The 27,857-nt window shown below is 46.2% G+C and overlaps 8 protein-coding genes across 10 annotated transcripts in view; 3 read left to right on the forward strand and 5 right to left on the reverse strand.

The window, feature by feature from the left end:
- LOC126563457 (uncharacterized) overlaps nucleotides 1-27,857 on the reverse strand; it is a 420,587-nt gene that overhangs the window by 99,150 nt on the left and 293,580 nt on the right. The window lies entirely within an intron of this gene.
- The window catches only part of LOC126561112 (gamma-soluble NSF attachment protein), a 487,575-nt gene that overhangs the window by 65,079 nt on the left and 394,639 nt on the right, over nucleotides 1-27,857 (reverse strand). The window lies entirely within an intron of this gene.
- Nucleotides 3,923-27,857, forward strand: part of LOC126565954 (EEF1A lysine methyltransferase 2) — a 176,464-nt gene continuing 152,529 nt past the window's right edge. The window contains exons 1-2 of the mRNA XM_050223154.1: nucleotides 3,923-4,130; nucleotides 4,202-4,643. Coding sequence (XP_050079111.1) covers nucleotides 3,923-4,130; nucleotides 4,202-4,643 — 650 coding nt within the window. The remainder of the gene's footprint in view (nucleotides 4,131-4,201; nucleotides 4,644-27,857) is intronic.
- On the forward strand, nucleotides 6,007-11,482 carry LOC126561569 (staphylococcal nuclease domain-containing protein 1). Its single transcript, XM_050217800.1, has 7 exons — nucleotides 6,007-6,129; nucleotides 7,173-7,297; nucleotides 7,409-8,536; nucleotides 9,041-10,049; nucleotides 10,556-10,737; nucleotides 11,123-11,249; nucleotides 11,328-11,482. The coding sequence occupies exons 1-7, from the start codon at nucleotides 6,052-6,054 to the stop codon at nucleotides 11,436-11,438; spliced, it is 2,760 nt and encodes a 919-aa protein (XP_050073757.1). The 5' UTR covers nucleotides 6,007-6,051; the 3' UTR covers nucleotides 11,439-11,482.
- LOC126562699 (brachyurin-like) lies at nucleotides 14,269-27,712 on the forward strand. Of its 3 annotated transcripts, none has more exons than XM_050219266.1 (2): nucleotides 14,269-14,344; nucleotides 16,426-17,262. In XM_050219266.1, exons 1-2 carry the CDS (start codon nucleotides 14,270-14,272, stop codon nucleotides 17,251-17,253), a joined length of 903 nt encoding a protein of 300 aa, XP_050075223.1. In that variant the 5' UTR covers nucleotide 14,269; the 3' UTR covers nucleotides 17,254-17,262. The 3 variants fall into 3 exon arrangements, with proteins under 3 accessions (XP_050075223.1, XP_050075220.1, XP_050075221.1); XM_050219263.1 differs by lacking the exon at nucleotides 16,426-17,262 and adding an exon at nucleotides 26,872-27,712 and having other exon boundaries at nucleotides 14,270-14,344; XM_050219264.1 differs by lacking the exons at nucleotides 14,269-14,344; nucleotides 16,426-17,262 and adding exons at nucleotides 16,351-16,425; nucleotides 26,872-27,712.
- LOC126563389 (brachyurin-like) lies at nucleotides 18,270-19,178 on the reverse strand. The gene has a single exon (XM_050220026.1). The coding sequence runs from the start codon at nucleotides 19,167-19,169 to the stop codon at nucleotides 18,270-18,272; it is 900 nt and encodes a 299-aa protein (XP_050075983.1). The 5' UTR covers nucleotides 19,170-19,178.
- On the reverse strand, nucleotides 22,381-23,292 carry LOC126562702 (brachyurin-like). Its single transcript, XM_050219269.1, has one exon. It carries the CDS (start codon nucleotides 23,278-23,280, stop codon nucleotides 22,381-22,383), a length of 900 nt encoding a protein of 299 aa, XP_050075226.1. The 5' UTR covers nucleotides 23,281-23,292.
- On the reverse strand, nucleotides 24,663-25,585 carry LOC126562705 (brachyurin-like). The gene has a single exon (XM_050219272.1). It carries the CDS (start codon nucleotides 25,583-25,585, stop codon nucleotides 24,692-24,694), a length of 894 nt encoding a protein of 297 aa, XP_050075229.1. The 3' UTR covers nucleotides 24,663-24,691.

The raw sequence follows: 27,857 nt of genomic DNA on the forward strand, positions 1-27,857 counted from the left end.
AGGGTGCTCCACTGTACCGTTTCTGTTTCCATTTTTTTCTGCAAAATATCTTTGATACTGTGCTGACTTAATTACCGGTCGTCCAGTTCGACTAAATAAAACAATAAACGAAAGCATCTACCCATATAAAACATGCTGTATGTCGGTTATGTTCTAGAAAAGAAATAAAGGGTTTGTTTTTCCTCTAACTGAGAAAGTTGTGCAAACTAACATAGAAAAGAAAAACCCAAAACTAAACCCACTTTTACACACAGTTATAGATAAGCAAAACAGGAACAAAAATTAAGCGAATTATTACCGACATTTCTGTAGAACGTATCACGGAGCTACTAGTTGTGAAGTGCGGGTTTCATTTTTTCCTTCGTTGTTCTGCTGTTTGTTGGAGAAGCAAAATAAATGCGATTTGCATAGATGTTACACACGTTCAAACACACTAACAGCCACAAACACACACACACACATCCACAGACACGCATATTACTCTGGCAAAAGGAAAATAATAAAAGGAAAATCCCGACGCGCCCTTCAATAAAAAGGAACCATCGAGCAAGAAGAAGGTGAGAAATAAAATTGCAGGAAAACACGCTACAAAATGCGCCATTTTCCATCGCCGTAAGTTCGCCGTAAGCTGCTGTGCTGTGTCTTGTGTACTATCTTGTATGTTTGATGTTCTCATCTCTCGAAAGTAAACCGATTATTCGATATAACGTTAAGAAAATAATGAAAGTATGCGTGAACTGGTCGTGAAAAAACAGTACAGAAGACAGAAGTTTGAAAAACGATATGGAAACAAAATATGAAAAATAAGAAACAGAAAACAAAGCTCGTTGAAACGTTCATGCGTTTTGCTGGCCCTATAAAACGAGAAAAAAAAAAGTTGGAATCAAGCCAGACGGACAGTTGTAAGTGTTTTAAAACAGTTGTAGAAAAACGGAAGAACAAAATGGCTCCTCAATTAAAACCAGATGATAAAGAAGGATGGTAACAGTTGGAAATAGAGAAATGAAATACAAGTAAAAAAACAACCGAAACAAGCAGCAAAAATATTAAACTGAAGATGCAAACACTGGAAAACCCAAAACCCCGCAAAAACGCAACAGAATGTAAAGGCCAATATAAATTAGATAAAAATATATATACACATACACACGCACACTCACACGTATACACAGGCGAAGGAAGTAACAAAAGTGGAAGAGTAAGGAAGAACTTCAAACTGAAGACGGCAAGCGGGCGATGATGATAGTACACACTTAACTCGGAAGACAGAAAGAGAGACATGAGAAAAAGAGAAACTTATACAGATATTCTTAGTATTTAACAATTAAACAGTAAAACCAAAACGAAAAATAAGCCGAAGAAAAACAGGAAGAAAAAAGAGAAAGAAAACACAAAACAGTTCAAAGTAAGTGAAAGGAATATCCTCTTTTTTCTAGCTATAACTTACTACTGATTGTTTCAGTTTCTTTGTGTAGTGTTTCTCCATTCTTTTTACTATGTGTGTGTGTGTGCTTCCGTTTTTCTTTTCAATTTTACATTTTCTAAACTTTCGAATTTGTACAATGTGTTTGAAATTGGGAAAAAAAAGTTTAGTGATTTAATGTTTCCATAAATTAGTAAGTGATTAGTGTGTTTGTTTATCGATCCTTTCGATTGACTGTGTATTACTATTATTGAACCATTCGGTATAAAGTATGTAGAAGCAAACCCAGAAGCAAAATTACAATAACTGTAGCATAAACAATAGAATCATATTGCAGACATACCCACAAAACACAAACACACACGCATACAGATCGAGCAAGTCGGCCATGCAGCAACAGCAGCAGCAGCAGAAACATGAAAATTCAAATATCAAATTTCTTAATAAAACATATTCTTTTGTGATATGTTGTACAATTTTGTGTATATGGTTTTATTTAAATTCTGCACTATCCGAACCATCTGAGGGGCATCATTTCTCGCCCAATTCAATTTCGCTTTCCAGGCTCGGTTGTTCTGTGTCATTCTCATGGCATGATCAACTTACCGGAGGCTGACTAATTGAATTCAATGACCTTCTAGGTATACGGACATTTCAATGATTCATGATCATCATCTCTCCATCAAAATATGGATCTCTTACACCTTTTCTCTGCCCCTGTGGACTATATAAAAGGACTTAACGGACTGAACCGTCCACATGTCTGATATGAAAAGAGACGAAAGCCTCCCTTAGGAAATGACGTCTCTCTAAGCTATACAAACAACCTAACAAACAGCCTGATGTGATCATCATACAGCTCATAGAGCTCGTCATAGTAGCTAATCTGAAGCTAATGATCTTCGAAGTTTTCTTCCCTGGAGTATTCGAGTGTCACTCTCTAGGGCCCATAGTAATGTTAGTGATAGTGATTACTTAGAGCTCTGAAGGTTCGTTGTTAAGACAAGAGTGGTAAATCAGGGCAGTATTTCAGAAAAGCTCATTGTGACGTAAATGTAGTCTTTCCTTCGTGAAAACGGAAGCTAGCCAAAAAAGGATGGAGCCTACGGTTGCCGGAATGATGAAGTGTTTTTTTACATTTTATTATATAGCCATGAATTTTTGTTCTTCTAAAAAAAAATCCGTTGCATTCTATACGATTTGCATACGGCACTACATTGTTGATTTGAATTTTCGTTTTCTGCATGTACTTTTGCACATATCCTTCAAAAACACCCGGTTTCCTGCGCATTGCAACTTTAGTACCAAGAACGTCTTTACGGTGGATTCGTCCAGGGTGACAAACCTATTGCTGCCGATAGTTCTAAACAGTTTGAACACATTTTCCCGTGAGGAAAAACATATTTTTGACGTTTCCTTGCTTCTACCGGTCCAGCTGCATGCAGCAAAAAATTTACGATCAAACAGCAAGTCGATCGCATCGTGCATCCGACTGTACGGATCGTTCGAATTTAATTTCATCGTAAGCCACGTTTTAACGGTAGTGTAAAATTCCACATCCGTGGCAAGCTTCACGTCGAACGCATCGAACTCCTCTTCGTTGCTGATTTTGATGAAATTTAGACCAAGTGGGTTGGGATCAACGGACTCTTCCGGAGATACTAACACCGTATCCTTCACCTGATCCAACGTTGCTAACGAAACGCCTATCTTTTTCTCTACCCGTCCCAACCGGTCCGATATGTTCGCTACCTGTTTGTGCAGACTGTCCGCTTTTTTGTCGATGGTAGTGATTTGTTTCGATAGCTTGCGGAACATATTCAGCACGGCTGCAATCGTTAGCTCACTCGGATCGCTATCGTTCCGCAATCCAAACACTGTTGACATTACGGTCGTTTCGGCAGGCTCTTCCAGGTGGCCCGTCTGCGCTGTGGAACCACCGGCTGCCGAATCTTCGCTGTCGGAACAGGTCATCTTTAGGCTGGTAAGTAATGCTGTGTCGGTCATTGTAACACTGTCCAGTTCATCGTCGGAATCGGCTGAAAACACAACAAAACAATCAGTTACTTGCTTTACACAAAATTCCGGTGCCATCGCACGTCAAACGCCGTAGCTTACATTCAATTTTAATTGCCGTTTTAGCCTGTTCAACATCGTATTCACGGTCGAGATTGTTCCCTAGCTTTTTACTAAGCCTGTAAATGTAGCCTGATTTTCTATCCCGCTGGGACGGTAACATTTTTCAACGCTGATTTTCCACTAGAGAAGCCAAATTGTTTACAAAACGCCTAACAGTATACTGGTCCCGTTCTGCTGGTCAGCTGTCACTGACAAAACGTTTGTGTATTTATCATCAAACTCGGACTGTCAAATGCGCCAGCGCGTTGTTGTATTTCTGTTTTGCCGAAAGTTGTGGGAACGATTTTAGCTACTGAATCGTGGTTTTCGCCTCTAAATTTCTGTTCTTTTCGTGTAATAACGTTCATCACACCTGTGTCAATGGATGAAGAGATTGAGGAACTGGGTGGCTCGGTACTGGGAACGAAACACTATTGGGAAAAAAGCTACGAACTAGAGTTGAAAAACTTCCACGATCACGGTGATTGCGGTGATATTTGGTTCGATGAGGATTGCCAGCTTCGTATCGCTACCTGGATCGGCAATCGGGAAAATAACATCAAATTGGACGACTCAATCATTGATTTGGGTAGTAGCTTGAAAATGTCACGAATTATTCGAGTTACGCGTAAATCATTCATTCTACTGCTTTCCTTTCAGGTTGCGGAAATGGTATGATGCTGATCGAACTTGCGCAGAATGGGTTCGAGAATCTGACCGGCATCGATTACTCGCCGAAAGCTATCGAGCTGGCCAAGGCGATTTGTAAAGAGCATAAGTACCCCAACATCAACTACAAAGTGGTAGACCTGATGTCGGAATCGGAAGTCACGGCTTTGGGCAAGTTTAAGGTAGTGCATGATAAAGGTACATACGACGCGATCAGTATACATCCGACGGATTCCAAAACGATGCGCAAAAGCTACATCGCAAACGTGCATCGGCTGCTGGAGGATAACGGGCTGTTCGTGCTTACTTCCTGCAACTGGACCAAGTGTGAGCTGGTTAAAAGCTTTGGCGGTTTGTTCGAACTACAAACGGTCATACCGTCGCCAAAGTTTAAGTTTGGCAACAAAGAGGGTAGCGTAGTGACGTCGGTTGTGTTTGTAAAAAACGATAATTTTGATTCGTAATACAACGCACTTGAACGCACTCTTCAAGAAACAAAAGCAGCGAAATAAAATCATTTGCACTAAAAGAATCACCAACGGAATTCGGAATAATTGACCAGCAATGGTGCCGATAGGGTATCCTTACCGTGCCACGTCTGTCTGTACTGGTTTCATTCAGCGAGCATGGGAAAGGCACCGGAAACTCTTTGCCATCGGTTTGCATAAATTATACTTGGAAGTTTCGCAAAACAGTATTTACAAGATCTCTAGGTCGCGGGTATGATAAACTTCAAAGTGCTGAAATCGATGTTGAACGGTAAAAAAGTGGGCTATCTGAAATTTTGATTTTGAAATCGCTCGTGGCCCGCGACCATCTGGATGAATGAAATGCTTATAATTTTTGTACTTGCTTTATGTTATTAAAAAACTATTCCTCTTGCACTTTCTACTCTGTACTTCTTTGTTTTTTCTCGTGATCTTTTCATCAGGTGGAAACACTATAAATGAGTCCATCCTTATTTCGGTCGGTCCTTATTTTCATATTTTCATTTTTATACCGACTCATATATTTTCCATCCGGTATGAGTCGGTCCTTATTTTCACATTTTGTTCATTCCCTCCGTATCGAATCTGTCCGAAAAAAGTCGTACACAAATTTCATCGCCTACTGAAATTCTCCGAATTCTAAGCATAACTGAACGCACGCAGTTTATTTTGTTGCATGGGTAATGGAATCGCCAACGTGCAACGTTGGGCTGTCACTATTAATTGTTGCTTGGGTCTAGACGGGGCAGATATTTTCTCCCATGCTGTAGTGGCGTTTGGTCACAGGAAAGTTTCCAAGTTTTCCGGTCGTTTTCTGAATCGTGGTGCCGTCCGGTGCAAATGTGGTGACCTGGTTACCCTCGCTGCACCCTGATACCCGGTGGTTTCGTTTGCCGCTGTGCTAAGCTGTCGCGTAGACAGTAATCGTTGTAGACCTCCCGGTGTCATCGTAGTCCGTCGCCGTCGTCGTGGTTCTTGGTGTGTGATCAGTAATTCCGAAAGGCTGCTTCTCACGTACGCACTCTGGTACCAGTCTGATCGTAAAGGTATTTTGGGCCAATTTCATCCCTAGCTCCCTCTCCTTCCCTCCCCCTTTTAATCCATCTGGCCCTTCGGGATCACCCTCCCCCTAAAGGCAGGGTGAAAATGTGTAGTGTGATTGTGTGTGCCGTTCCAGCTTTAATCGGTGGAACACGTTTCACCTTTCCGCGACACAGTGCAGTTGTGAATCTAATTTTCACGTGAAGTTTTCTTCTGTTTCTATGTAGTTCCGGTGTAGAGAAGGCCCCAAGTAGTGACAAAGAAAGTTTTCGCTGAGCAAACACCGTACAATAGTTCAGCAGGAACAGCAAAATGAGTGCCGCTAATGTCCCCGCCGCCGCCGCCAATCCTGCACCACCGCCCGTGCTGAAGAAAGGCATCGTGAAGCAGGTATCGTACCACTTTCAACCACCGCCGTACGGTTCCACGTTGGCCGTGTATTTCGTGTAACTACAGGTGGGAAGGGAGGGAGGGAGGGAGGGAGGGGGTATGGATGATGAAGCACAGTGCAGTGACAGGAAAGGGGAGGACGTCTCGCAAGAAGAAATGCAAGGAAAATTCCATCGCCCTTCGCGGTGGTGTGTCTTTGTTGGACAATCTTAATTCATCGCAGCGGCCTACGGTGGACTGATGATACGACGCTTGACACCGCTGCGATGTGGCATGCCAAGTTGGCATTATTTTATGTAGCGCTCCGCCTTCTTCTTTACCACCATCGTCACCCCGCTCCGGTTTGTGGGGTGGTGGTCACCTGTGGTGCCACGGTGGAATAATATGCTACAGTGCATTAGTTCGAACTTTAAGGGCCGATTTTGGATTTTCTTGCCGAGTGAAAGGTGTTTGTTGTTTTTTTTTGTTTGTTTTTTTTTGCGAGAAGATTACACATAAAAGCGAAATGATACACGTAGAGTGGTGAAAGTATTTTCTGTTACATTTTTTTTTCTTCATTTTTCTCCCAATGCCTGCCTGCGATGTTGGGAAGCCTGCTGCGGCTGCTGTGTTCCATATGTTTTGCAAACAAGCTGACACTTGTCGGTATATTTGTGTATTTATCCGGTGCGAGAAAGAGGAAGCTATTTTAATTTCCACAGCATTAAGCGGAAATACTTTTAATTCAACAAACTCATTAATAATTAACAATATGGGTATGAAGCATTTTTGGGGGCATAATTGCCTTAGGATATACCTGTGCGTGCGTGTATATTTATATTGTGGGATTTAAAACTTTCAACGTGGCCGCTCGTTGTCTGCTGCGTGTTAAGTATGTGTGTATTGGTGCTGTCAGTTGGATTTACACAGGCGCAGGAATGTCAAAGCTTACGTCTCTTTCTTTTCTGGCTTCAGGCCGTGTCGGAAGTGCGTGCGAGACGTGCCTATGCACGAGGTTATCGAGTGTAACAATTTCCCTTACCCCATTCGTTTGTTCCATCTAGATTCTCTCCGGTGATTCGTTGATCCTGCGCGATAAACCCGTAAATGGACCGCCGCGAGAGAAGCAGCTTAACTTTGCTGGCGTTGTCGCACCGAAGCTTGCCCGCCGACCAACCACCGGATCGAAGTAAGTAGCGCCATTTTTATCGCAACGGGACGACGGACCCTTTACCGTCGAGAAGTGAGGTTAGTTGCTTATGTCCCTTTGTTTCCCTCCGCAATTCCGATCCTTCCGCAGTGACGGTTCGAAGGATCAACCGTACGCGTGGGAATCGCGCGAGTATCTGCGCCAGCGGCTGATCGGCCAGGAGGTGTGGTTCTACTCGGAGCGGCCCCCGAACGCGAACCGCGAGTACGGGTACGTGAAGCTTGGCAAGGATCCCAACTCGGAGAACATCGTCGAGTCGATCGTGTCCGAAGGTTTGGTAACGGTGCGACGGGATAACGTCCGCCAAACGCCCGAACATGCCCGCCTCATCGAGCTGGAGGACGCAGCGCGCCGAGCCCGCAAAGGGCTGTGGAGTGATGCGGCCGAGGGCGAACACGTGCGCAACATTGTGTGGAACATCGACAACCCGAAGCAGTTTGTCGATCAGCACGGTGGCCAGCTAATCAAGGCGATCATCGAGCATGTGCGCGATGGGTCAACGGTGCGTGCCTTCCTAATGCCGAACCCGCGCGTCTTCCAGCACATTACGCTCATGATGTCCGGCATCCGCTGTCCCGGGTTTAAGCTGGACGCGGAAGGTAAGCCGGACAATACGACCGAGGTACCGTACGCGGAGGAGGCACGCTTCCACGTGGAAAGCCGACTGTTGCAGCGTGACGTGAAGATTCGGCTCGAATCGAACAGCAACACGAACTTCCTCGGTACGATCCTCTGTCCGGAGGGTAACATTGCCGAATCCCTATTGCGGAACGGGTTTGCTAAGTGTGTCGAGTGGAGCATACCGTACGTGAAGGAGGGCATCGATCGGTTGCGTGCCGCGGAACGGGAAGCCAAGATGGGACGGTTGCGGCTGTGGAAGGACTACAAGCCGCCGGCAGCGTTGGCCAACACGAAGGACAAGGAGCTGGTCGGTACGGTGATGGAGGTGTACAATGGGGACGCGATCTCGGTGAAGGTGGGCACCGTCACGAAGAAGGTGTTCTTCTCGTCGATTCGTCCACCGCGCCCGAAGGAGGATGATGGTCCGCGGGCGAAAAACTCGCGCCCCCTGTACGACATTCCCTACATGTTTGAGGCTCGCGAATTTCTGCGCAAGAAGCTGATCGGCAAGCGGGTAACGTGTACGCTCGACTATGTTGCACCGGCCCGGGATAACTATCCGGAGAAGTACTGTTATACCGTGCGGCTGGATGACCAGTAAGTAGTGGCTATTTAAATTAAGATTACTAGAAGTACCCCACCATACATAGGTTGAAAATTTGCTTTATATAACCGTGGCAAAATTTTCGATTAAATGGTGGTAGATGATCGTACGCAATCATATAGAGGTATGTTTTTTCGCTGCAACATGCTTCTAAGCAATTTGCGATACAATTGAAAACTGTAGAAAAATATGTAATCGCACTCCGAAAGATTTTGGGCCCAGGTCACCAAATTTCTCCCTGTCCAATTCACTTTCAGGTCTTCTTCTTGGTTTAATGATCTTCTAGGTCACGTCGCCCATCTGATGGCTTGTTAGACTTGCTGTTTCCACAAAGTTGGATTTCTCGTTTTTTCCGCTCCCCATTTTACTCTCCTCCCTGTAGATTAAAATTAGTTATTTAGTTTGGATTGTAAAAGTTAGGATGGTCAATCCTAGGGTTGGAAAACAAAATAAAGTATATTGAATTTAATTGAAAAAATCTCATCCCCATTTTACAGGAACGTGGCGGAAGCAATGCTCGAGAAGGGTCTCGCCACTGTCATCAACTACCGCCAGGACGATGAGCAGCGTTCCCCCGAATACGACAAACTGCGGGCCGCCCAGGAGCAAGCGATCAAGGGCCAGAAGGGTATGCACGCGAAGAAGCAAACCCCGTCGCACCGCATCAACGATCTGACCACGGATCATTCCCGCATCAAGCATCACTATCTGCCCTCCTGGCAGCGGGCCCTCCGCACCGAAGCGCTCGTCGAGTTTGTCGCGAGCGGTTCGCGCCTTCGCATCTACTGTCCGAAGGAAAGCTGTCTCGTTACATTCCTGCTCGCCGGTATTAGCTGTCGCCGTTCGTCGCGTCCGGCGATCGGTGGTGCCCCGGCCCAGGAAGCGGAACCGTACGGTGACGAAGCGTTGCAGTTTACCCGTGAACGGGTTCTGCAGCGTGACGTGAGCGTAAAGATCGAAACGACCGACAAGCAAGCAACTAGCGTGATCGGTTGGCTGTTCACGGAACAGAACGTCAATCTGTCGGTGGCACTCGTTGAGGAAGGGTTGGCTGAGGTACACTTTACTGCCGAAAAGTCCGACTACTACCGCGTGCTGCGGGATGCGGAAGCACGTGCGAAGGCACAGCGTAAGAACATCTGGAAGGATTACGTGGAGAAGGTGGCGACGGAGGAGGAGAAGGATGAGATTGAGGATACGCCGGATGTGAATACGCCCGCAGAACGGAAGGTAAAGTACGAGAGTGTGGTCGTAACGGAGGTAACGCCCGAGCTGCAGTTCTACGCTCAGCACACTGACCACGGCGCCAAGCTGGAGGAGCTGATGACGAAGCTGCGCCAGGACTTTAAGGCGATGCCACCGGTAACGGGGTCGTACGCACCGAGACGTGGGGATATGTGTGCGGCCAAGTTCTCCGAGGACGACGAGTGGTACCGTGCGAAGGTGGAGAAGGTCGAGAAGGGGGGTAACGTGTCGATTCTTTACATCGATTACGGTAATCGTGAGGTAAGTGTTGGACCTTGTGTTATCCTCAATACTAATCCGCAAGCTCCTTAGATCCATTTCTACCGCTACGCGAAAGAAATGCTTGAGTCATAAGCTTGCCAGAGCATTCCCGCTAGGGAGCGGAACCCTGGATTTGGTGATCTTTTGTCGCACGCTAAATCTCCTCCTTAGTGGTTGCCAAAGTCTGCGGCACGTAGTACGGATCGTACCCTGAAGCGTTGGGGCAGGACCGCGACGGTAGCATTCTGTTACCTGTTCGCCATTACTGTGCCTTCGTTTCACCCACGGTTCGGACATGGTATCGCAATGGTGGAGGGAACCTGCAGCTTAGGATGCGAGAGTGCAGTACAATCGTATCGCATGATCACAGCATTGAAAAGTGGCGTTCTGCTCGCACAAGATCAAAATTGTATCGAAATTAAATTGATCTGCTTGGTCGATTGGTAGTTTGATGTTGCCTTATTTTAATTGTATTTGTTCCATCCTTCCCTTCTTCGCCACAAAAGACTGTCCCTTCGACCCGCCTTGCAATGCTCCCGCCTACCTTCATTTCGGAGAAACCGTTCGCGCATCTGTACGTGCCGGCCCTGCTGTTGCTACCAACCGATCCGGACGATCGTACCGAAGCCGTGAAAGCGTTCTCGCAGGATGTGCTGAACCGAACGCTCAACATGAACGTCGAGTATCGGTAAGTTGAGCGTCAGTTGTATGCACACTTACTTAAAACCCTACGGCAATGGTATGCCAAAGATGTGGCGTATTAACAGTACGCTGTGCTGTCCTAGCCAGATCTTCTAGACCATTGCCGATAGCAACGACAGGATCTAGCATCGCTTGTATCCGTACCGACTTTCGAAAGCGCGCGCAGCGAATCATGCGTACTGCGTGCAGCCTTAAATAGGTTTTACATTTAACCGGGTAATCCGCAATTGAATCCGGAGTGGTAACCTTCATTCAAACTAGTTCCCCCAATAGCTCCGGTGACCATGAGCTTAAATTAGCAAGTTTTTATCGATTTTAACTGATCAGAAAAATAACCATCGGAAGTTTTTGTTGTTCACTTCAACCATTAGCATCTCCGGAACCGAGTACGTAACACTGGTTGATCCCAGCACGAAGGCCGACATTGCCGAGGATCTAATTGCTGACGGTTACTTGATCGCGGACAAGAACAAGAAGGATCGCAGATTGACCAAGCTGGTAAGTGAGAAATAGATAGGAGCCACTGTGTTTTTTTTTTGTGAATTTCTTAAACTCCCGGTCGCATATTCGCTACAGATTGCGGACTACAAGGATGCAGAGCAGAAGGCCCGCAAGCAGCACAAGGGCATCTGGCAGTACGGTGACAGCACCGAAGACCAGGCCGGAGAGTTTGGTCTCAGCCGTTAATGGGCCGGCCACTGCTCTCCCATGCAGTTCATCCTAAGACAGTTTCGTCCATTCGCGTTCGTTTCGTGTGACGCTTTTGTCCCGTACACGTCGTACACATGTTCATCCAATTGTATCCGCTGGTTCGCTTTCTATCTGTAGCTGTAATCGACATCTTTGTGAGTGTGTTGCAGAACGTCGGAAGAAGCGATCACCGGTATACAAGGACTGGTAAAACACATTTTCCACCTAAAAACGTACGATTCTAAATAGGCTGAAGATCACGAGACGATCATCGATTCGTTGAGTAGCACGTTGTGAGGTAGTTGTGAAAACGAGCAATCGTGACGGTTGAACCGCTCCGATCTCAGAACTAAACACATACACACACACCTGCACTCGCGGAATTGACATGAAGCGGACGTAACAATAGGTTGAACGCATGCAAATGAAACATTACACACCTGCCTATCGATATATAACAGTAAAACAAAAGTACACTATATAATGTGAGACAAAAAAAAAACGAAGTATAAAAGTGAAAAAAGGGAGCGAACATATGAAGCAACTATATTTGCTGCTTGCTCTGGCGCAAAAAGGGACGTGGACATATAGATAAACACAAACATAACACTCCCCCACACTGCTCTTATATCTTCCACCGTGTGTGCAACGCGAACACGAATCTATCATCAACAACGGACCTCTTAAGCTCTAGTGTTCGAGTACTTGCAACAAAAAACCAGGAATACTGCGCTACTAATACTCCACCGCTGGGATGCGTTCGCTTTGGGGGGGTGGGGGTCAAGAGGCTGCTCTTGATTTTACTCGCGACACGGCAACCGGTACGTAATACAGCCGATACGTGTTGTAGGAAGCTGCACACACACACTCACTCACTCATGCGGTGTAAGAATTCAGTAAAAATCAGTAAGGGCAGAAAAAACAACTAACATACAAACATATGAGACTGGAGAGCGCGCGCACGACCACGCGCCAGAGCAATGGTAGGCCCTTTTTTTGGTCGTCGAAAACTTTCACATTTAGCCATTAGTTTTTGTGTTTTTTCTTCTCTTTTTGTTCTTGTCACAAATATATGTTTATTTTTTACGATTAACGCGCGCCGGTATATGCGTTGTATGCATCTTCCATCTGCCTGACTTTGTCGTCAAGAATCGTTTCTGTTTGTTGCCTCACGCTACCTTTTCTATTTTTATTTTTGTCTTGGTTCCAATAAATGGTGAAAATAAAGAAAAAACAACTATGCTGACATTATAAAACTGTAAAGCAAGCACGGAGTATATGTGAGGGTTTTTTGTAAGGTTAAGTTACATCCGAAGTAGCACAAGAATCCTTGGGATCCTTAGTGCCCTGTGCGAATAATTCTGCCAAGTGTCTTGCACTATCTAGCAGTTTTAGGTCTGTTGAAAAAGTCCTTTAGATCAGTGTTGGCCTGTTGAAGAAGCTCTTTAAATTTTGGAAGCCTACCACGGCTCAGAGACCTTGCTAGCAAACAAGGAAAAAACGCTCTAAAGAACCTTCCGACAGCCTAAAATAAGGTTGGTAACTAATTTGATATGGGAGCTGCCAATAACCCTTTTTTAAGCAGCGGTTTAGAAAGTTTTTATTAGTAGGGGTGGCTAACAGGTACTATTAGTCCCAGTCTAGATATTTAGGTTTATCTTCTCTAACGCCTAAAAGTATGCAAACACTGTTGTATTTAGTTGAACAAACGATTTCGATCCAGTCGAATTAATCGACTGTATCGTAATTGCATAAACTTAGGCGCAATTGGCATTTGAAATTATTTCAATTACTGAATCTATAGCGTATTTGTCGCTTTAAAAGATATCTCCAAAATACTACTCGCATTATTCTCGCGTATGCAGGAGTTCATCCCTAGCCTGCAGTCGTCAAAGCAGCATCTAATATTTGGAAGAGTCAAAGATGACTAATAGAAACACAGTTTGATACACTACCGAGAGTCCTGTCTTTGTTCAAAACTATTTTGAAACTAGACGATCTCGAATGGCAATTGTAGATCGGATGCTAAGGGATGGTCCTGAATTCGGACGAAATTCGGACACATGTGCCAATGCAGTCTGATAGCCTCAAATGGAAATCGGAAATTATTGAACGAACTGTTGATGATGGCATTCGCAAAGAGGTACGATGCGAAGCGCTAACTGATAACGGATTGGATTTACAATTACTACTGGCTGATAATTTCGTAACTGATCGAAATATCTCTACGCCAGTGGAGAGGCTCAAACACGTGGTACAATTAAAATTGAATTATCCCTTAAAATAGGCAGATTAAGCAGCCAATCCTTCTTCGCACCCCGCGATTTCTCGATTGTATGGAATCAAAACAAAAGTAAGCTTAAATGGCTGTGATAAGGATGGTGTTCTCACACGATTAGACTTATCAGTGGCAATAAGCGTGGGACTGTTAAACGGTTGCCGAATTGTGGTGCACACAAGCATTGCGCATCGTTATCGTACCGTCCTAAATCGATATTGAGGATTAATTTTGGCTAGTTATGTGCAGGCAAAGTAAATGCACACGTTATTTAAAACGAAGTTTTTGGCAGCCATCTTATCGCAAGATGCTTAAGATTTTATATGCATTATGTGTGTGAAGAATTGCAAATTGGTGGCTTTTATTTAGCAGTGGTGGGAATTACTGAGTTGTTTTTTTCGAGATATTTGCAGCTTATCATATGGTCGCCATGGTAAGCCCAAAGTTTTGTCGTTTCTTTATTATCGGACGACTTTTGCAACATTTCCAGCACGCCGGTTAGTATAAAAACAAACGACGCGTGTCTTGATTTTCATTATTGTGCGTCAAGATGAAAACCGCCGTGCTTCTTGTTGGACTTCTGGCCATTGCCAGCGCCGAATGGATCGATATCGATTGGTCCCAGGTGCGCCCGATCGAGGAGTTCGATCACTACTGGGCCCGTCTGCCGGAGGAGATGCAGATCTACCGTAAGATGCTGCCCTCCCACCGTATCGTGAACGGTCAGGAAGCAACGCCCGGCCAGTTCCCGTACCAGATCGCTCTGCTGAGTGAATTCGCGACCGGAACCGGTCTGTGCGGAGGTACCGTCTTGACCAATAACTTCATCCTGACCGCTGCTCACTGTGTCGTGTCCGGTGCAACGACACTGGCCCGCGGTGGTACGGCCATCTTGGGTGCCCACAACCGTAACGTGGTGGAGGCTACCCAGCAGCGCATCCGTTTCTCGACCGGAGGTATTATCCGTCATCCGCAGTACAGCCCGACCAACATCCGTAACGATATTGCTGTGGTGCGTCTGGATGGTACGATCACCTTCAATGCTCGCGTTCAGCCAGCCCGTCTGCCAGCACGTTCCGACTCTCGTCAGTTCGGTGGATTCACCGGAACCGTGTCCGGATTCGGCCGTACGTCGGACGGTAGCCAGGCTACCTCGGCTGTGGTCAGGTTTGCCAGGAACCCGGTCATGACCAACGCTGACTGTATTGCTCGCTGGAACACTGCCCTGATTCAGCCCCAGAACGTGTGCCTGAGTGGAGAGGGTGGTCGCTCATCGTGCAACGGTGACTCTGGTGGCCCACTCACCGTCCAGGACGGTGGCAGCCTTCAAATCGGTGTCGTGTCGTTCGGATCTGCTGCGGGATGCTCGATCGGTATGCCGTCGGTGTACGCTCGTGTGTCGTTCTTCCTGGGATGGATCGAGGCCAACTCGGACTTCACTGCACGCCCTTAATTTCGTAGAAAGTATTATGTGTTACAATAAACCGGATCCAATGAAATTCATTATTTTCTTGAAGCTAATTATGTACAGAGTGTTAAAATGAGCCTCGATAAAAACTAAATGGGTCAGTAGCCGATTCTCTGGATAGTAGTCTATCTTCTGGAGAAAGACGATCAGATCATAAAAGTTCATGGTTTGGTCGACTGATCGTACAGTGATCGTTTGGAAAAAGCGAACTATATAGCCAAACGGTTTCAACGATCCTAGACAAGCAGCTCCGATAACCTAAGGCTGCAGTAGAGCCTGTCCGTGTCGGAACCAGGCGTTACCAGGCATTCTGGTGATAACCTAAATCATTCGTACTTCCTGAACCTGAAAATAACAGTCCAAGGTCTCTCTGAACAAAACTGTCATTTGAAATTATCGCCTTGTACAAGACTCCCTATGCTCTAAGTCATCGAGGCCATACCATACCATACCATACCATACCAAAGACCATAAACTGAGCCTCCAACACACTAATTCTGCAACCCATACATGCTGCACGCTTGTCTTCAACAAATTAATCCAGACCAATAATATAGGTTCTGCATTTTGGGCGAAAAAGACATTTAAATTCATCATGAAAACAAACGATCCGGTAAAAAATGCGACAGTGATAAGAGAACTACTTAAATTCCCGTCCTGTGTGCGTAGCCACTTCTCGCCACTGGCACTGTGGGAATAATTCCAATCTACACGCCATAAATCCGCCGATATCTGGAAGTTTCCACAGACTGATATTTGATCGCAGGCACTCGCTGAGCTTAGACTCAATTGTGTAAAAGATTGTGCTATGTTTTGCACCATTATGTACTACACTATGTGCTTGTTGTCGGAAAATATACTTATCTTTGTGTTGAAATTCAGACACCAGTTCAGGGCAGGTCAGGTAATCCATGGCTTTGTCCAGTAATTCACGGCAATAAAAAGGATTTGATCGGTGCATATGTCAAATCTCACACAGCTTTCCTTCTCTGCACCAAGATAAGACCATATCTTATCGAGCGTGTGGGAAGAAACCATAATTCGATGACTTACTTGCCGTATGCAGGAAGTATAGTATTTGATTGGATAAGTAATCACAAATTTGGCAGTATAAAAGCTCGATCCATGCACCATGGGTTCACTTAACTGTGTCGTGTGTCAAGATGAAAACCGCCGTGCTTCTAGTTGGTCTTCTGGCCATTGCCAGCGCCGAATGGATCGATATCGATTGGTCCCAGGTGCGCCCGATCGAGGAGTTCGATCACTACTGGGCCCGTCTGCCCGAGGAGATGCAGATCTACCGTAAGATGCTGCCCTCCCACCGTATCGTGAACGGCCAGGAAGCAACGCCCGGTCAGTTCCCGTACCAGATCGCTCTGTTGAGTGAATTTTTGACCGGAACCGGTTTGTGCGGAGGTTCTGTCTTGACCAACCGCTACATCCTGACTGCTGCTCACTGTGTTGTATCCGGTGCAACGACCCTGGCCCGCGGTGGTACTGCCATTATCGGTGCACACAACCGTAACGTGGTGGAGCCTACCCAGCAGCGCATCCGTTTCTCGACCGGAGGTATTATTCGTCATCCGCAGTACACTACTACCAACATCCGTAACGACATCGCTGTGGTCCGTCTGGATGGTACGATCGCATTCAATGCTCGCGTTCAGCCAGCCCGTCTGCCAGCTCGCTCGGATACTCGCCAGTTCGGTGGATTCACCGGAACCGTGTCCGGATTCGGCCGTACGTCGGACGGTAGCCAGGCTACCTCGGCTGTTGTAAGGTTCACCACCAACCCGGTCATGACCAACGCTGACTGTATTGCTCGCTGGAACACTGCCCTGATTCAGCCCCAGAACGTGTGCCTGAGCGGTGATGGTGGTCGCTCGGCCTGTAACGGTGACTCCGGTGGTCCGCTGGCCGTTCAGGACGGAGGAAGCCTCCAGATCGGTATTGTGTCGTTCGGTTCTGCTGGCGGTTGCTCGATCGGTATGCCGTCGGTGTACGCTCGTGTGTCGTTCTTCCTGGGATGGATCGAGGCTAACTCGGACTTCGTTGCCCGTCCGTAAATTGCTACTTATAAGTTGAAGTGAATAAATATGACAAAGTTTAAAAATTAATCTATAGTTTTTATATAGTCTACTGTTTCAGATGACTGTACTGGTCCTTTAAGTCTGCAAAAAGTATGCCGGAAAGTTACGTTTGAAACTTACAAGCTCTCAGGGAAATAATATGCTTTTCTAAGTGTATTGCATACTTTTAGGCATTCTTTTTTTGTTCTTTTGGGTTACAACCTCGCGGGGTCTCACGGTCGGTCCTACCTGATTTTACTAGCAGCTAGCAGGATAGTCAGTCTTGGTACGGACGGACTCGTTACTTCCCGGTTCTGCAGTGGGAAGCCCAACTATCTTAGGATCTTAAGAATGATGCAAATGGAAAGTTTACTCCGTTCAAACATTTTATCTTAATGAGGCTATGAGGCCAGTGAGTAACAGACTCGAGATTGACTGAGGAAATTTGTTCGCCACTATGTGAAAAAACATCTAAATGTATGCAAAACGCAACAAACAGCCACAAAGATTGCACAGTGTGATTTCAGTGTAGTTTAAAGTAGTGATGGGCGCGACGACCCGAACCTACCGGAACCACCTGTAAGCGACCAAAAGTCAAGTCATATCGTGAGATTGGGTTAACTATATGCTTTACGGCATCTCGAGTCGGCAACCGATCCTAACTCGATTCTTCTAAGAACAAACCCCACTGCGGGCCACTCGGGATGACAGACGGTTATTGGTTTAATCTTGGTCGTCCGATTAGTGAACAATCTGGTCTTAGCTCTCTTAGCTCATCTTAGCTAGTCTTGTTCAAAGTCTAGACAATAGCCAACAGCCAATCACCTAGCGTCCTTAAAACTAATGCTCGTGAGGACGAGAGAGGATAAATGAATTCATATTGCAGCCTAGCTTACAATTCTACACATTGGGGCGTTTTACAAAATATGAATAAAAAAATTATACATTTTCATTTTAAAATTTATTTTTTTACATGTTATCCTTACGCACTTATATCGCAGATCATTTAAATTTTAAGCAGATGCGACAAAGTCCGAGTTGGCCTCGATAAAGTCGAGGAAGAACGACACACGGGCGTACACCGATGGCATACCGACCGCACAACCGGCAGCAGATCCGAACGACACGACACCGATCTGGAGACTTCCACCGTCCTGGACGGCAAGCGGACCACCGGAGTCACCGTTGCAGGCCGAGCGACCACCCTCTCCGCTCAGGCACACGTTCTGGGGCTCGATGAGAACAGCGTTCCAGCTGGCAATACAGTCAGCGTTGGTCATGATTGGGTTGGTGGTGAACATTACGAAATCCGAAGTAGCCTGGCTAGCATCAGACGTACGGCCGAATCCGGACACGGTTCCAAGAAATCCACCGAACTGGCGAGTATCTGAACGGCCTGGCAGACGAACTGGCTGGACACGATCGTTGAAGACGATCGGAGCATCTAGGCGGACCACGGCAATATCGTTACGGATGTTGGCCGAGCTGTAGAACGGGTGGGGGAATACTCCCGGGCCCGAGAAACGGATGCGCTGCTGGGTAGGTTCCACAACGTTACGGTTGTGGGCACCGATGATGGCAGTACCACCGGTCGCCAGAATACCGGCCGTTCCGACAACACAGTGAGCAGCGGTCAGGATGAAGTTGTTGGTCAAGACGGAACCTCCGCACAAGCCGGCCGTGATCAGGAACTCACTCAGAAGTGCGATCTGGTACGGGAACTGGCCGGGCGTTGCTTCCTGACCGTTGACGATACGGTGGGATGGCATCATCTTACGGTAGATCTGCATCTCCGCTGGCAGACGCTCCCAGTAGTGATCGAACTCCTCGATCGGTCGAACCTTCGACCAATCGATGTCGATGTTGGCGCTGGCTGCAGCGAACAGAGCAACTAGAAGCACGAAGAATTTCATCTTGACACTGAATATCGTACTTTCCTGGGGTGACCTTCTTATATACGTAACGTTGAAAAGCACCAGGCATTTGCTGGTCTTTTTGATAACTCCTTATCTTCATAATCGTAAGCTCGATCGGAGTTTCCAATGACAATTATCGATGGTAAATCCAATCAGGTGGCCAGTACGTCACACGTACTTGCCTCCATTCTGCTTCGACCAATGACGTTTCCTTGCGGAATCAAGTATCGTGAGCTGATTAGGAACCATAGAACAGAATGATGCAGTGCACAGTATCTTGTACTAATACCCATTGACGAATATTTTCCTTATTCATATTTTCCATACATTTGACCTATTGTCCAACAATAACCACACTTAACATAATACGCGTTGATGTAGTAACTTGTTGGCTTGCATCATCCAGCCTTACCTGGCCGAATAATCTAATTAAGCCTCTAACCATCAATACTGCAGATTAGATAAAAAGTAACCAAAACCCACAGTCATTGCTGAGCTCCGTAAGGGCTACGAACAAACAAACCTATCGCAAAAATAACCACTGGAAAAGTAAAAATAATCTAACCAAACGCACGGGAAACCCCTGATTGCGTTTTGGCCGACCGTTTGGTAGCAAAATCTCCCGCAACAACGAACATAAAAATGTATGCTTAGCCAATCAACTGATTAGCCGGCCTGTAATATCGGCGGTCTTGAATGGATACGGTGGTTCATTGACGCACTGTCATGACGGTTTTATTGGCGGTAGTAACATGATGCAGCACAGATTTTGGTACAGCGATAATCGCTACTAGGACGCTGATAGCGGACATGTTTTTTTTTCGGGGAAGGTTTATTATGGGGTGTATTTTAGATTTGTTCCTCTTAATCTCTGGTGATCAGTTTTTGATGGAATGTCTCAGGTGACAGTCGCCTTATAGTTGTATTTTCTATTCGTTGAAGCTTAAGCTTCAAAATTAAAAATGTGTGCTAATCTTTTGTTTTTGATGATCTCCTATTTCATGTATAGGATCATCTTTAATGTAAAGGGAATCTTTCGCGTTCAAAGTGTTCCCTGCCTGCACCACGTCAAGCAACATTAGTTCTTTTTGATTGAACAACCTCCACACCCTGCCTTATAGTGGTAATGGGTCGCTGGACTTATTCTTATCACGATACCTGACTGTCAGACCTTGCTACCGTGGCCCAGTCCAGGTGAGATGTGATCGGAGACCTTCGTTATATCAAAACGAATGGCAATATGTAGGGCTCACGATCAGGGACACTTCGGACCGCAATTGATTAGACTGGTGGATCTGGGTGGTTGAAATGACTCGTCGTGTAAGGGTTATACTTAACTACTTCTGGGCGTAGCGACCTACTAAGTCACGCCAGCCATCGAGAGGCTTAATAGGCTTGCTGATGCCACGTCGTTGGATAGTCAGTCCCTAGAGATTCCATAGTCGGTAAAGGCACTATCAACGGTAAAGGCGGTCTATCTCCAAACATTGGCCAACCTTTGTCGGATTTTTGGAAGAGGAAGGATATTTTCAGAATCTACCGTGACCGTTAACCAGTCAGCCAGATATTGTTTGTGGGTTAAGGGTTTGATTTTGGACAATTTTGAATCGTTGACCGTAACACCATAACATCTGCCGACTGTTAGTGCACTGTTATCTGTATAGTAATCAATGAGCAATTCAGTCTAGCTATGTTTGATGACATGACTGCAGTTTGATGTGACCAAAATTGAACCAAAAATAGGCGGTAAAGAGATTTGGACTTGATATGTCTAATATACGTCCCGTGTTTAACCGCTGTCATCGCATTATTTAGAGCCATATCGAATAGAAGACAGATAATTTTAATCAATCCGTTCGATAAGTAAACAAGCGACTTACATTTTGCCCTTAAATTTCCTTATATTTTACCCATCCTGAAGACATTGGACATTCTCTCGCTTGTGCAACGTATGCCACGAGCAGTCGATCGGATTGCCATGCATCAGCAGGCTCGTTACATTTGCTGACGCACTGTTCACGTCGAAGCTGACAATGTGATTTGCTGGCTAAATCTATGTCGCGAAATATGCACTTCCATATTTTTAACAGCGCTAATGATCGTGCCTGTCCCACGGTGCGCGGAACTTGGACGAGATTGCTTTGTGAAATTACCAACTGTCGTAGGTAGGCCTTCGGGCTCGGGAGTCGATCCTCGTCAGGCTGGTCATATCGATCGAAAGGCACTTTAAGGTCTTCGGTACACTGATCCACTCGATGGCTGCCGATTATGTGATGTGTAAGCAACTGATTTGGCTGGGCACTTTCTGCAGGATCGTACGATCGACGTGCTCCATCGGAACGTGTGCCAGTACCAGCTTACCAGCTCGAGATGTATTGAAACACGAAACTATCGTCGGACGAAAGATGTACAATTACACACACTTTTTCCGTGCACGATTATTAATTATTAACGATACCTTTGTTCGACTAGAAAGCGCAAACGATCGCTAAGGACTTGCAAATAGGCCAAACCATATGATCCAACGGCCCATGGCAGAACGGCTACTGGTTGCACCTGCGTCCCCACTGTTAGCACACTGATGGGTTACTGCTTCTACACTTTTACTACTTGTGGAGTTCGTTGGTAATAATTTTCGGGACCTTTTTTTTTTTTTGTTTTATGTGAGCATTTATGTATATGATCGTTTCTCTTTAAAAAATAGTATTACAAAAACCTCCAACGGATTGCAAAGCAAAGAGCAATAATGATAGGCGCGAGTTGCTTTCTTTTGGATTTGTTGGTTTTGTTTCGTAGCTTGCTGGATAGTTAGAAAGGCCAATAACTAAAAATACGCACAGTAACAAGAAATGCTGCATTAGTTTGTAAAATTTCAGCAAAAATTATTACACAGGCGTATAGAACCGCAACAGGTTTTATTTTTATTTATACAAAATCGATGCTTGATCGTGCAAAGATCATGTAACCAAAAGCCTGAAAGATGACAGAGACAGTGAAGTGACGAGAAAGGATTTGAATTCGAAATTTTTTATAAATGTTTCTGCGTCACTATTTAAATTATGCGTCATGAGCTTCCCAGGTTGCTGCGCTTAACAACGACCATCAAACGTTTTTTTGTTTGCTAAAGTAAAGAATTTCAGATGTCTCCCGCAGGTGTCAATTGTAGAGTAAGGGTTCAAGATGAAACTCGAATATTTATTGAAACAATTTAAGGGGCAGCAGTGAAGTCCGAGTTGGCTTCGATAAAGTCCAGGAAGAACGATACACGGGCGTACACCGACGGCATACCGACAGCGCATCCAGCGGCAGATCCGAACGACACAATACCGATCTGGAGACTTCCACCATCCTGAACGGCAAGCGGACCACCGGAGTCACCGTTGCACGAGGAACGACCACCGGCTGCGCTCAGGCACACGTTCTGGGGCTCGATGAGAACAGCGTTCCAGCTGGCAATACAGTCAGCGTTGGTCATGACCGGGTTGGTAGTGTACATCACCACAGGAGAAGTAGCTGTGCTACCGTCTGACGTACGGCCGAATCCGGACACGGTTCCGGTGAATCCACCGAACTGGCGAGTATCCGAGCGAGCTGGCAGACGGGCTGGCTGAACGCGAGCATTGAAGGTGATCGGGGAGTTCAGACGCACAACAGCAATATCATTGCGGATGTTATTTGGATTGTATCCCGGATGGGCAACGATTCCAGCAGTCGTGAAAGCAATGCGCTGCTGGGTAGGTTCAACTTCGTTACGGTTGTGGGCACCGATGATCGCGGTACCACCAAGAGCCGGAGTCGAAACACCAGTGATGACACAATGGGCAGCAGTCAGGATGTAGTTGTTGGTGAGGACGGAACCTCCGCACAGACCGGTACCACCCGCAAAGTTGCTCAGCAGCGCGATCTGGTACGGGAACTGACCGGGCGTCGCTTCCTGACCATTGACGATACGGTGGGATGGCATCATCTTACGGTAGATCTGCATCTCCGCCGGCAGACGGGCCCAGTAGTGATCGAACTCCTCGATCGGTCGAACCTTCGACCAATCGATGTCGATGTTGGCGCTGGCCACAGCGAACAGAGCAACTAGAAGCACGAACGATTTCATCCTGACGATACTGACTGACTTCTTCGGTGTGGAAGGTGCTCTTTTATAGGTCCCCGGTTAAGAATCAACGTAGATTAGAAACCCAATCTATCTATTATTTGCAATGTCTCGAAAAAACTTCCTTCTGGGTTATTCCTTGAACTAGTAGATAGGTACAGCCTTCGTTTTCTGATAAGGCGAATAAAAAACTGATCTGGAAATACCACCGAGTTGATACCGAGCGTTGCGTTTGATATTTTTGGAGAAGATAAAAATAGATTGAAGCTGTTATACACTAGCCCGATAAAGATTGAACATTGATAGAGTGCTGATCAACCATGAAATATGGTATAACAGTTACCCAGCGTTATAGGCTTAGCTTGCGACGACAGCCTGCCATGCCTGTAAGATCAATCTAGCCCTGGTTTTGAGGAGCATATCCGTACAATCATCGTCTACTGTCAAGTTTAAAGTCACTCTGGACTCTGCCAACTGAGAAAAAAATCCAACTGCTGCTATTTGTAGTTACAAACAGGAATTAAATGTTTTTTCTTCGAGTTTTAATCGAATTGAACGTTTCGTGCCAAATCCTTGTGTTGTGTGTCATACTGTCATACTGTTTGTCATCTTGTTGTAATACAGCAAGACTACAGTAATCAAGTTTTGGGCCAGCAATACGTCCAAACCATTCCATCGGAATAAATAAAGCTCTTGGCTAAATAGCGCGTGCCACACCCACTTTGAACCCCGGTCCTGCCGTGTGAAGATCGTTGTCGCATTGTACTCAAGAGCTTGAATAAGAGAACGTTGTGAATTTTCCACGGTGATTCCAGTTATGTGAGTCATTGGGACGATCCTTTTCTCATACGAGACAGCTGACGGGGTCCTAGGTGGCCTCATACTCCACCCACCGTTAAATCCGCTACTGCGGTCTGGTGGCCGAAGGGGTAACGGCGACGGTCTTCACACGATAGAAGCGGCTACTTGTAAAATTAGGTCAAAGAAAGTAAGAAATAGCAGTCCAAATCCTTACGATGGTCAGAGTCAGAGTCAGTGCAGAAGAAGACTGTTTTGCCTGCGCTCATAGATAGCCGACAGTCAGCTAGCCTCGTAACATTTATAAATATTTTTTCTAATCTAAATAAGAATATTCACAACACCCTGCAGATCATATGGCAAACAGTCAATCTCTTTGGAGCGCAGCTGCTAGTTTAGTGCGAATGGCACAGATAATCAATAACGCGGTCATAATTAGTGTCTAAGCAATCGGAGTCGTTGTGATTCGCTCTTTGCATCGCCGATAAGAGAGTTGTCAGAACAACCCAAAACTCAAATTTTGTCCACCTGGAAGGGTCACCCATACGTGATAAATAAGTATGTATACACAAGGAAAATTTCATACTAAAAAAAAATTGTCTTTATTTTAAACATTTCAAGCGTCAGCAGTGAAGTCCGAGTTGGCCTCGATCCAGTCCAGGAAGAACGATACACGGGCGTACACCGATGGCATACCGACCGAGCAACCGGCAGCAGATCCGAACGACACGACACCGATCTGGAGGCTTCCATTTTCGCGGACAGCCAACGGACCACCGGAGTCACCATTGCAGGCCGAGCGACCACCATCACCGCTCAGGCACACGTTCTGGGGCTGAATCAGGGCAGTGTTCCAGCGAGCAATACAGTCAGCGTTGGTCATGACCGGGTTGGTGGTGTACATCACTACAGGAGAAGTTGCTCCAGTATCCGTGGTACGACCAAATCCGGACACGGTTCCGGTGAATCCACCGAACTGGCGAGTATCCGAGCGAGCTGGTAGGCGAATAGGTTGGACACGGTCGTTGAAGACGATCGGAGAGTTCAGACGCACAACAGCAATATCGTTGCGGATGTTGGCTGGATTGTATGCCGGATGGGCAATGATGCCGGCAGTCGTGAAAGCAATGCGCTGTTGGGTAGGTTCCACATCGTTACGGTTGTGGGCACCCAGGATGGCAGTACCTCCGGTAGCCGGAGTTGTACCAGACAGAACACAATGGGCAGCAGTCAGGATGTAGTTGTTGGTGAGGACGGAACCTCCGCACAGACCGGTACCACCCGCAAAGCTGCTCAGCAGCGCGATCTGGTACGGGAACTGGCCGGGCGTCGCTTCCTGACCATTGACGATACGGTGGGATGGCATCATCTTACGGTAGATCTGCATCTCCGCCGGCAGACGGGCCCAGTAGTGATCGAACTCCTCGATCGGTCGAACCTTCGACCAATCGATGTCGATGTTGGCGCTGGCCACAGCGAACAGAGCAACTAGAAGCGCAAACGATTTCATCCTGAAAGCTTTACTTTCGACTGACGCATTTTTGCTCACCTTTATACCTGAGGCTTATCGTCTTATCGGGTGCCAGTTAATCCTACCCGTTGCATATCCATCGGTGGGACTGTTGGGTTGGATTATATTGGCGATATTCATCAAGTCAAAATTCGCTCTAGTACATGATAAGTCATTATCATGGAAATGGGAAATAACATACTGACGCAACGATGACTTGGGAATTGCTAAAAAAACTACGCGCAATAACACTGACTGCGCTGCGTCCAATATTAATATAATCATTAAATTTTGTATTTGAAATGTCTGGAAGAAAATCTTCCGTTTTCTTACAGTTTGCTGGCTTAAACACGCAAAAGTTCTCTTACATTAATGATACTACAGTCTTAAAAACATTCTCTGTACAGCTAGCTACACCTTTCTTTTCCCTAATCCAGCAATTATCCAGTTTGTTAGGCGTATGCTATGGAAAAGCAGATTAACAATTCACTTTCCAAAAAGCTTTTTTTAATTAAATTTTTTATTCGTAAATAATGCTCTAACTGTAATGCTAATCAGTTCATTATACCATTCCTAAAATTAATGCTTGAAATAGAAATTTGCAGCATATGAGCAGGAAGGTGTTGATCGAATACCATATGCACCATAACCCCGTATGGTACAGATCATTGAACTACGTGTTATCAACAAGTCTAGTAAGCCATTCGATGGCCAGCATGTCCTAATTGAATGTTGCGGGTCTCTAGCGCTCATTTCAAAATTCATAAAAATCTTTCAAGTAAACCTAAACGAATCTAATATTCATGTCATGGACATCGGAGTTTCACACGCTAAGTCATCGTTTTCCCACCGAATGCGGGAAACCCCACGATCTGCACAAACTTATCATCCTTCGTTTGACCATTCATTATCGAGCCTTCGCATTTGAGCTTTAATCTAACTTTAATCATTCCCACCAAATGTCCATGCTTACTCACCGATAGCATTATCGATAGTCGTTACTTTTGTATCAGTTTTCCCTAGTGTTATCAGAAAATTGAAAATAAAAATGTAGCTCGGTACCATGGACTAACTCAGTTAGGAAAAACCCAACGGGGACGTGCTTTAAGGCAATTCTAATCTAACGTGAAAGCATTTTTATCTACCGGCGCACTTCTTGGCGCTCCTATAAAAGCGTTACCTCTGCCGTGAATTCTTCAGTCAGTATCGTCAGGATGAAATCGTTTGCGCTTCTTGTTGCTCTGTTCGCTGTGGCCAGCGCCAACATCGACATCGATTGGTCGAAGGTTCGACCGATCGAAGAGTTCGATCACTACTGGGCCCGTCTGCCGGCGGAGATGCAGATCTACCGTAAGATGATGCCATCCCACCGTATCGTCAATGGTCAGGAAGCGACGCCCGGCCAGTTCCCGTACCAGATCGCGCTGCTGAGCAACTTTGCGGGTGGTACCGGTCTGTGCGGAGGTTCCGTCCTCACCAACAACTACATCCTGACTGCTGCCCATTGTGTCATCACTGGTGTTTCGACTCCGGCTCTTGGTGGTACCGCGATCATCGGTGCCCACAACCGTAACGAAGTTGAACCTACCCAGCAGCGCATTGCTTTCACGACTGCTGGAATCGTTGCCCATCCGGGATACAATCCAAATAACATCCGCAATGATATTGCTGTTGTGCGTCTGAACTCCCCGATCACCTTCAATGCTCGTGTTCAGCCAGCCCGTCTGCCAGCTCGCTCGGATACTCGCCAGTTCGGTGGATTCACCGGAACCGTGTCCGGATTCGGCCGTACGTCAGACGGTAGCACAGCTACTTCTCCTGTGGTGATGTACACTACCAACCCGGTCATGACCAACGCTGACTGTATTGCCAGCTGGAACGCTGTTCTCATCGAGCCCCAGAACGTGTGCCTGAGCGCAGCCGGTGGTCGTTCCTCGTGCAACGGTGACTCCGGTGGTCCGCTTGCCGTCCAGGATGGTGGAAGTCTCCAGATCGGTATTGTGTCGTTCGGATCTGCCGCTGGATGCGCTGTCGGTATGCCGTCGGTGTACGCCCGTGTGTCGTTCTTCCTGGACTTTATCGAGGCCAACTCGGACTTCACTGCTGCCCCTTAAGATGTTCCAAATATAAGCAAAGATTTCGTTAAACGCAACACTGTTGTGATTGATTGTTTTGTTTTCATTGTGGAGAACACTTACAAGAACTGTTCGTGTGTAGTTCAGTTTAACAAAGTTTTTTCTATTACCTCGGAGGCCCTTGCATTTGACGCGTG

Source organism: Anopheles maculipalpis, chromosome 3RL, assembly GCF_943734695.1.
Source record: "Anopheles maculipalpis chromosome 3RL, idAnoMacuDA_375_x, whole genome shotgun sequence".
NCBI classification, from domain to species: Eukaryota; Metazoa; Arthropoda; class Insecta; order Diptera; family Culicidae; genus Anopheles; species Anopheles maculipalpis.

Bases quoted from the DNA above. Each gene is read 5' to 3' on its own strand.
- LOC126563389 (XM_050220026.1), bottom strand. From the start codon at position 19,169: ATGAAATTCTTCGTGCTTCTAGTTGCTCTGTTCGCTGCAGCCAGCGCC.
- LOC126562702 (XM_050219269.1), bottom strand. From the start codon at position 23,280: ATGAAATCGTTCGTGCTTCTAGTTGCTCTGTTCGCTGTGGCCAGCGCC.
- LOC126562699 (XM_050219266.1), top strand. From the start codon at position 14,270: ATGAAAACCGCCGTGCTTCTTGTTGGACTTCTGGCCATTGCCAGCGCC. The intron at 14,345-16,425 runs GTGCGCCCGATC...GATTGGTCCCAG, and splicing joins TCGATATCGATTGGTCCCAG to GTGCGCCCGATCGAGGAGTT.
- LOC126561569 (XM_050217800.1), top strand. From the start codon at position 6,052: ATGAGTGCCGCTAATGTCCCCGCCGCCGCCGCCAATCCTGCACCACCG. The intron at 7,298-7,408 runs GTAAGTAGCGCC...ATCCTTCCGCAG, and splicing joins CGACCAACCACCGGATCGAA to TGACGGTTCGAAGGATCAAC. The intron at 8,537-9,040 runs GTAAGTAGTGGC...CCCATTTTACAG, and splicing joins ACCGTGCGGCTGGATGACCA to GAACGTGGCGGAAGCAATGC.
- LOC126562705 (XM_050219272.1), bottom strand. From the start codon at position 25,585: ATGAAATCGTTTGCGCTTCTAGTTGCTCTGTTCGCTGTGGCCAGCGCC.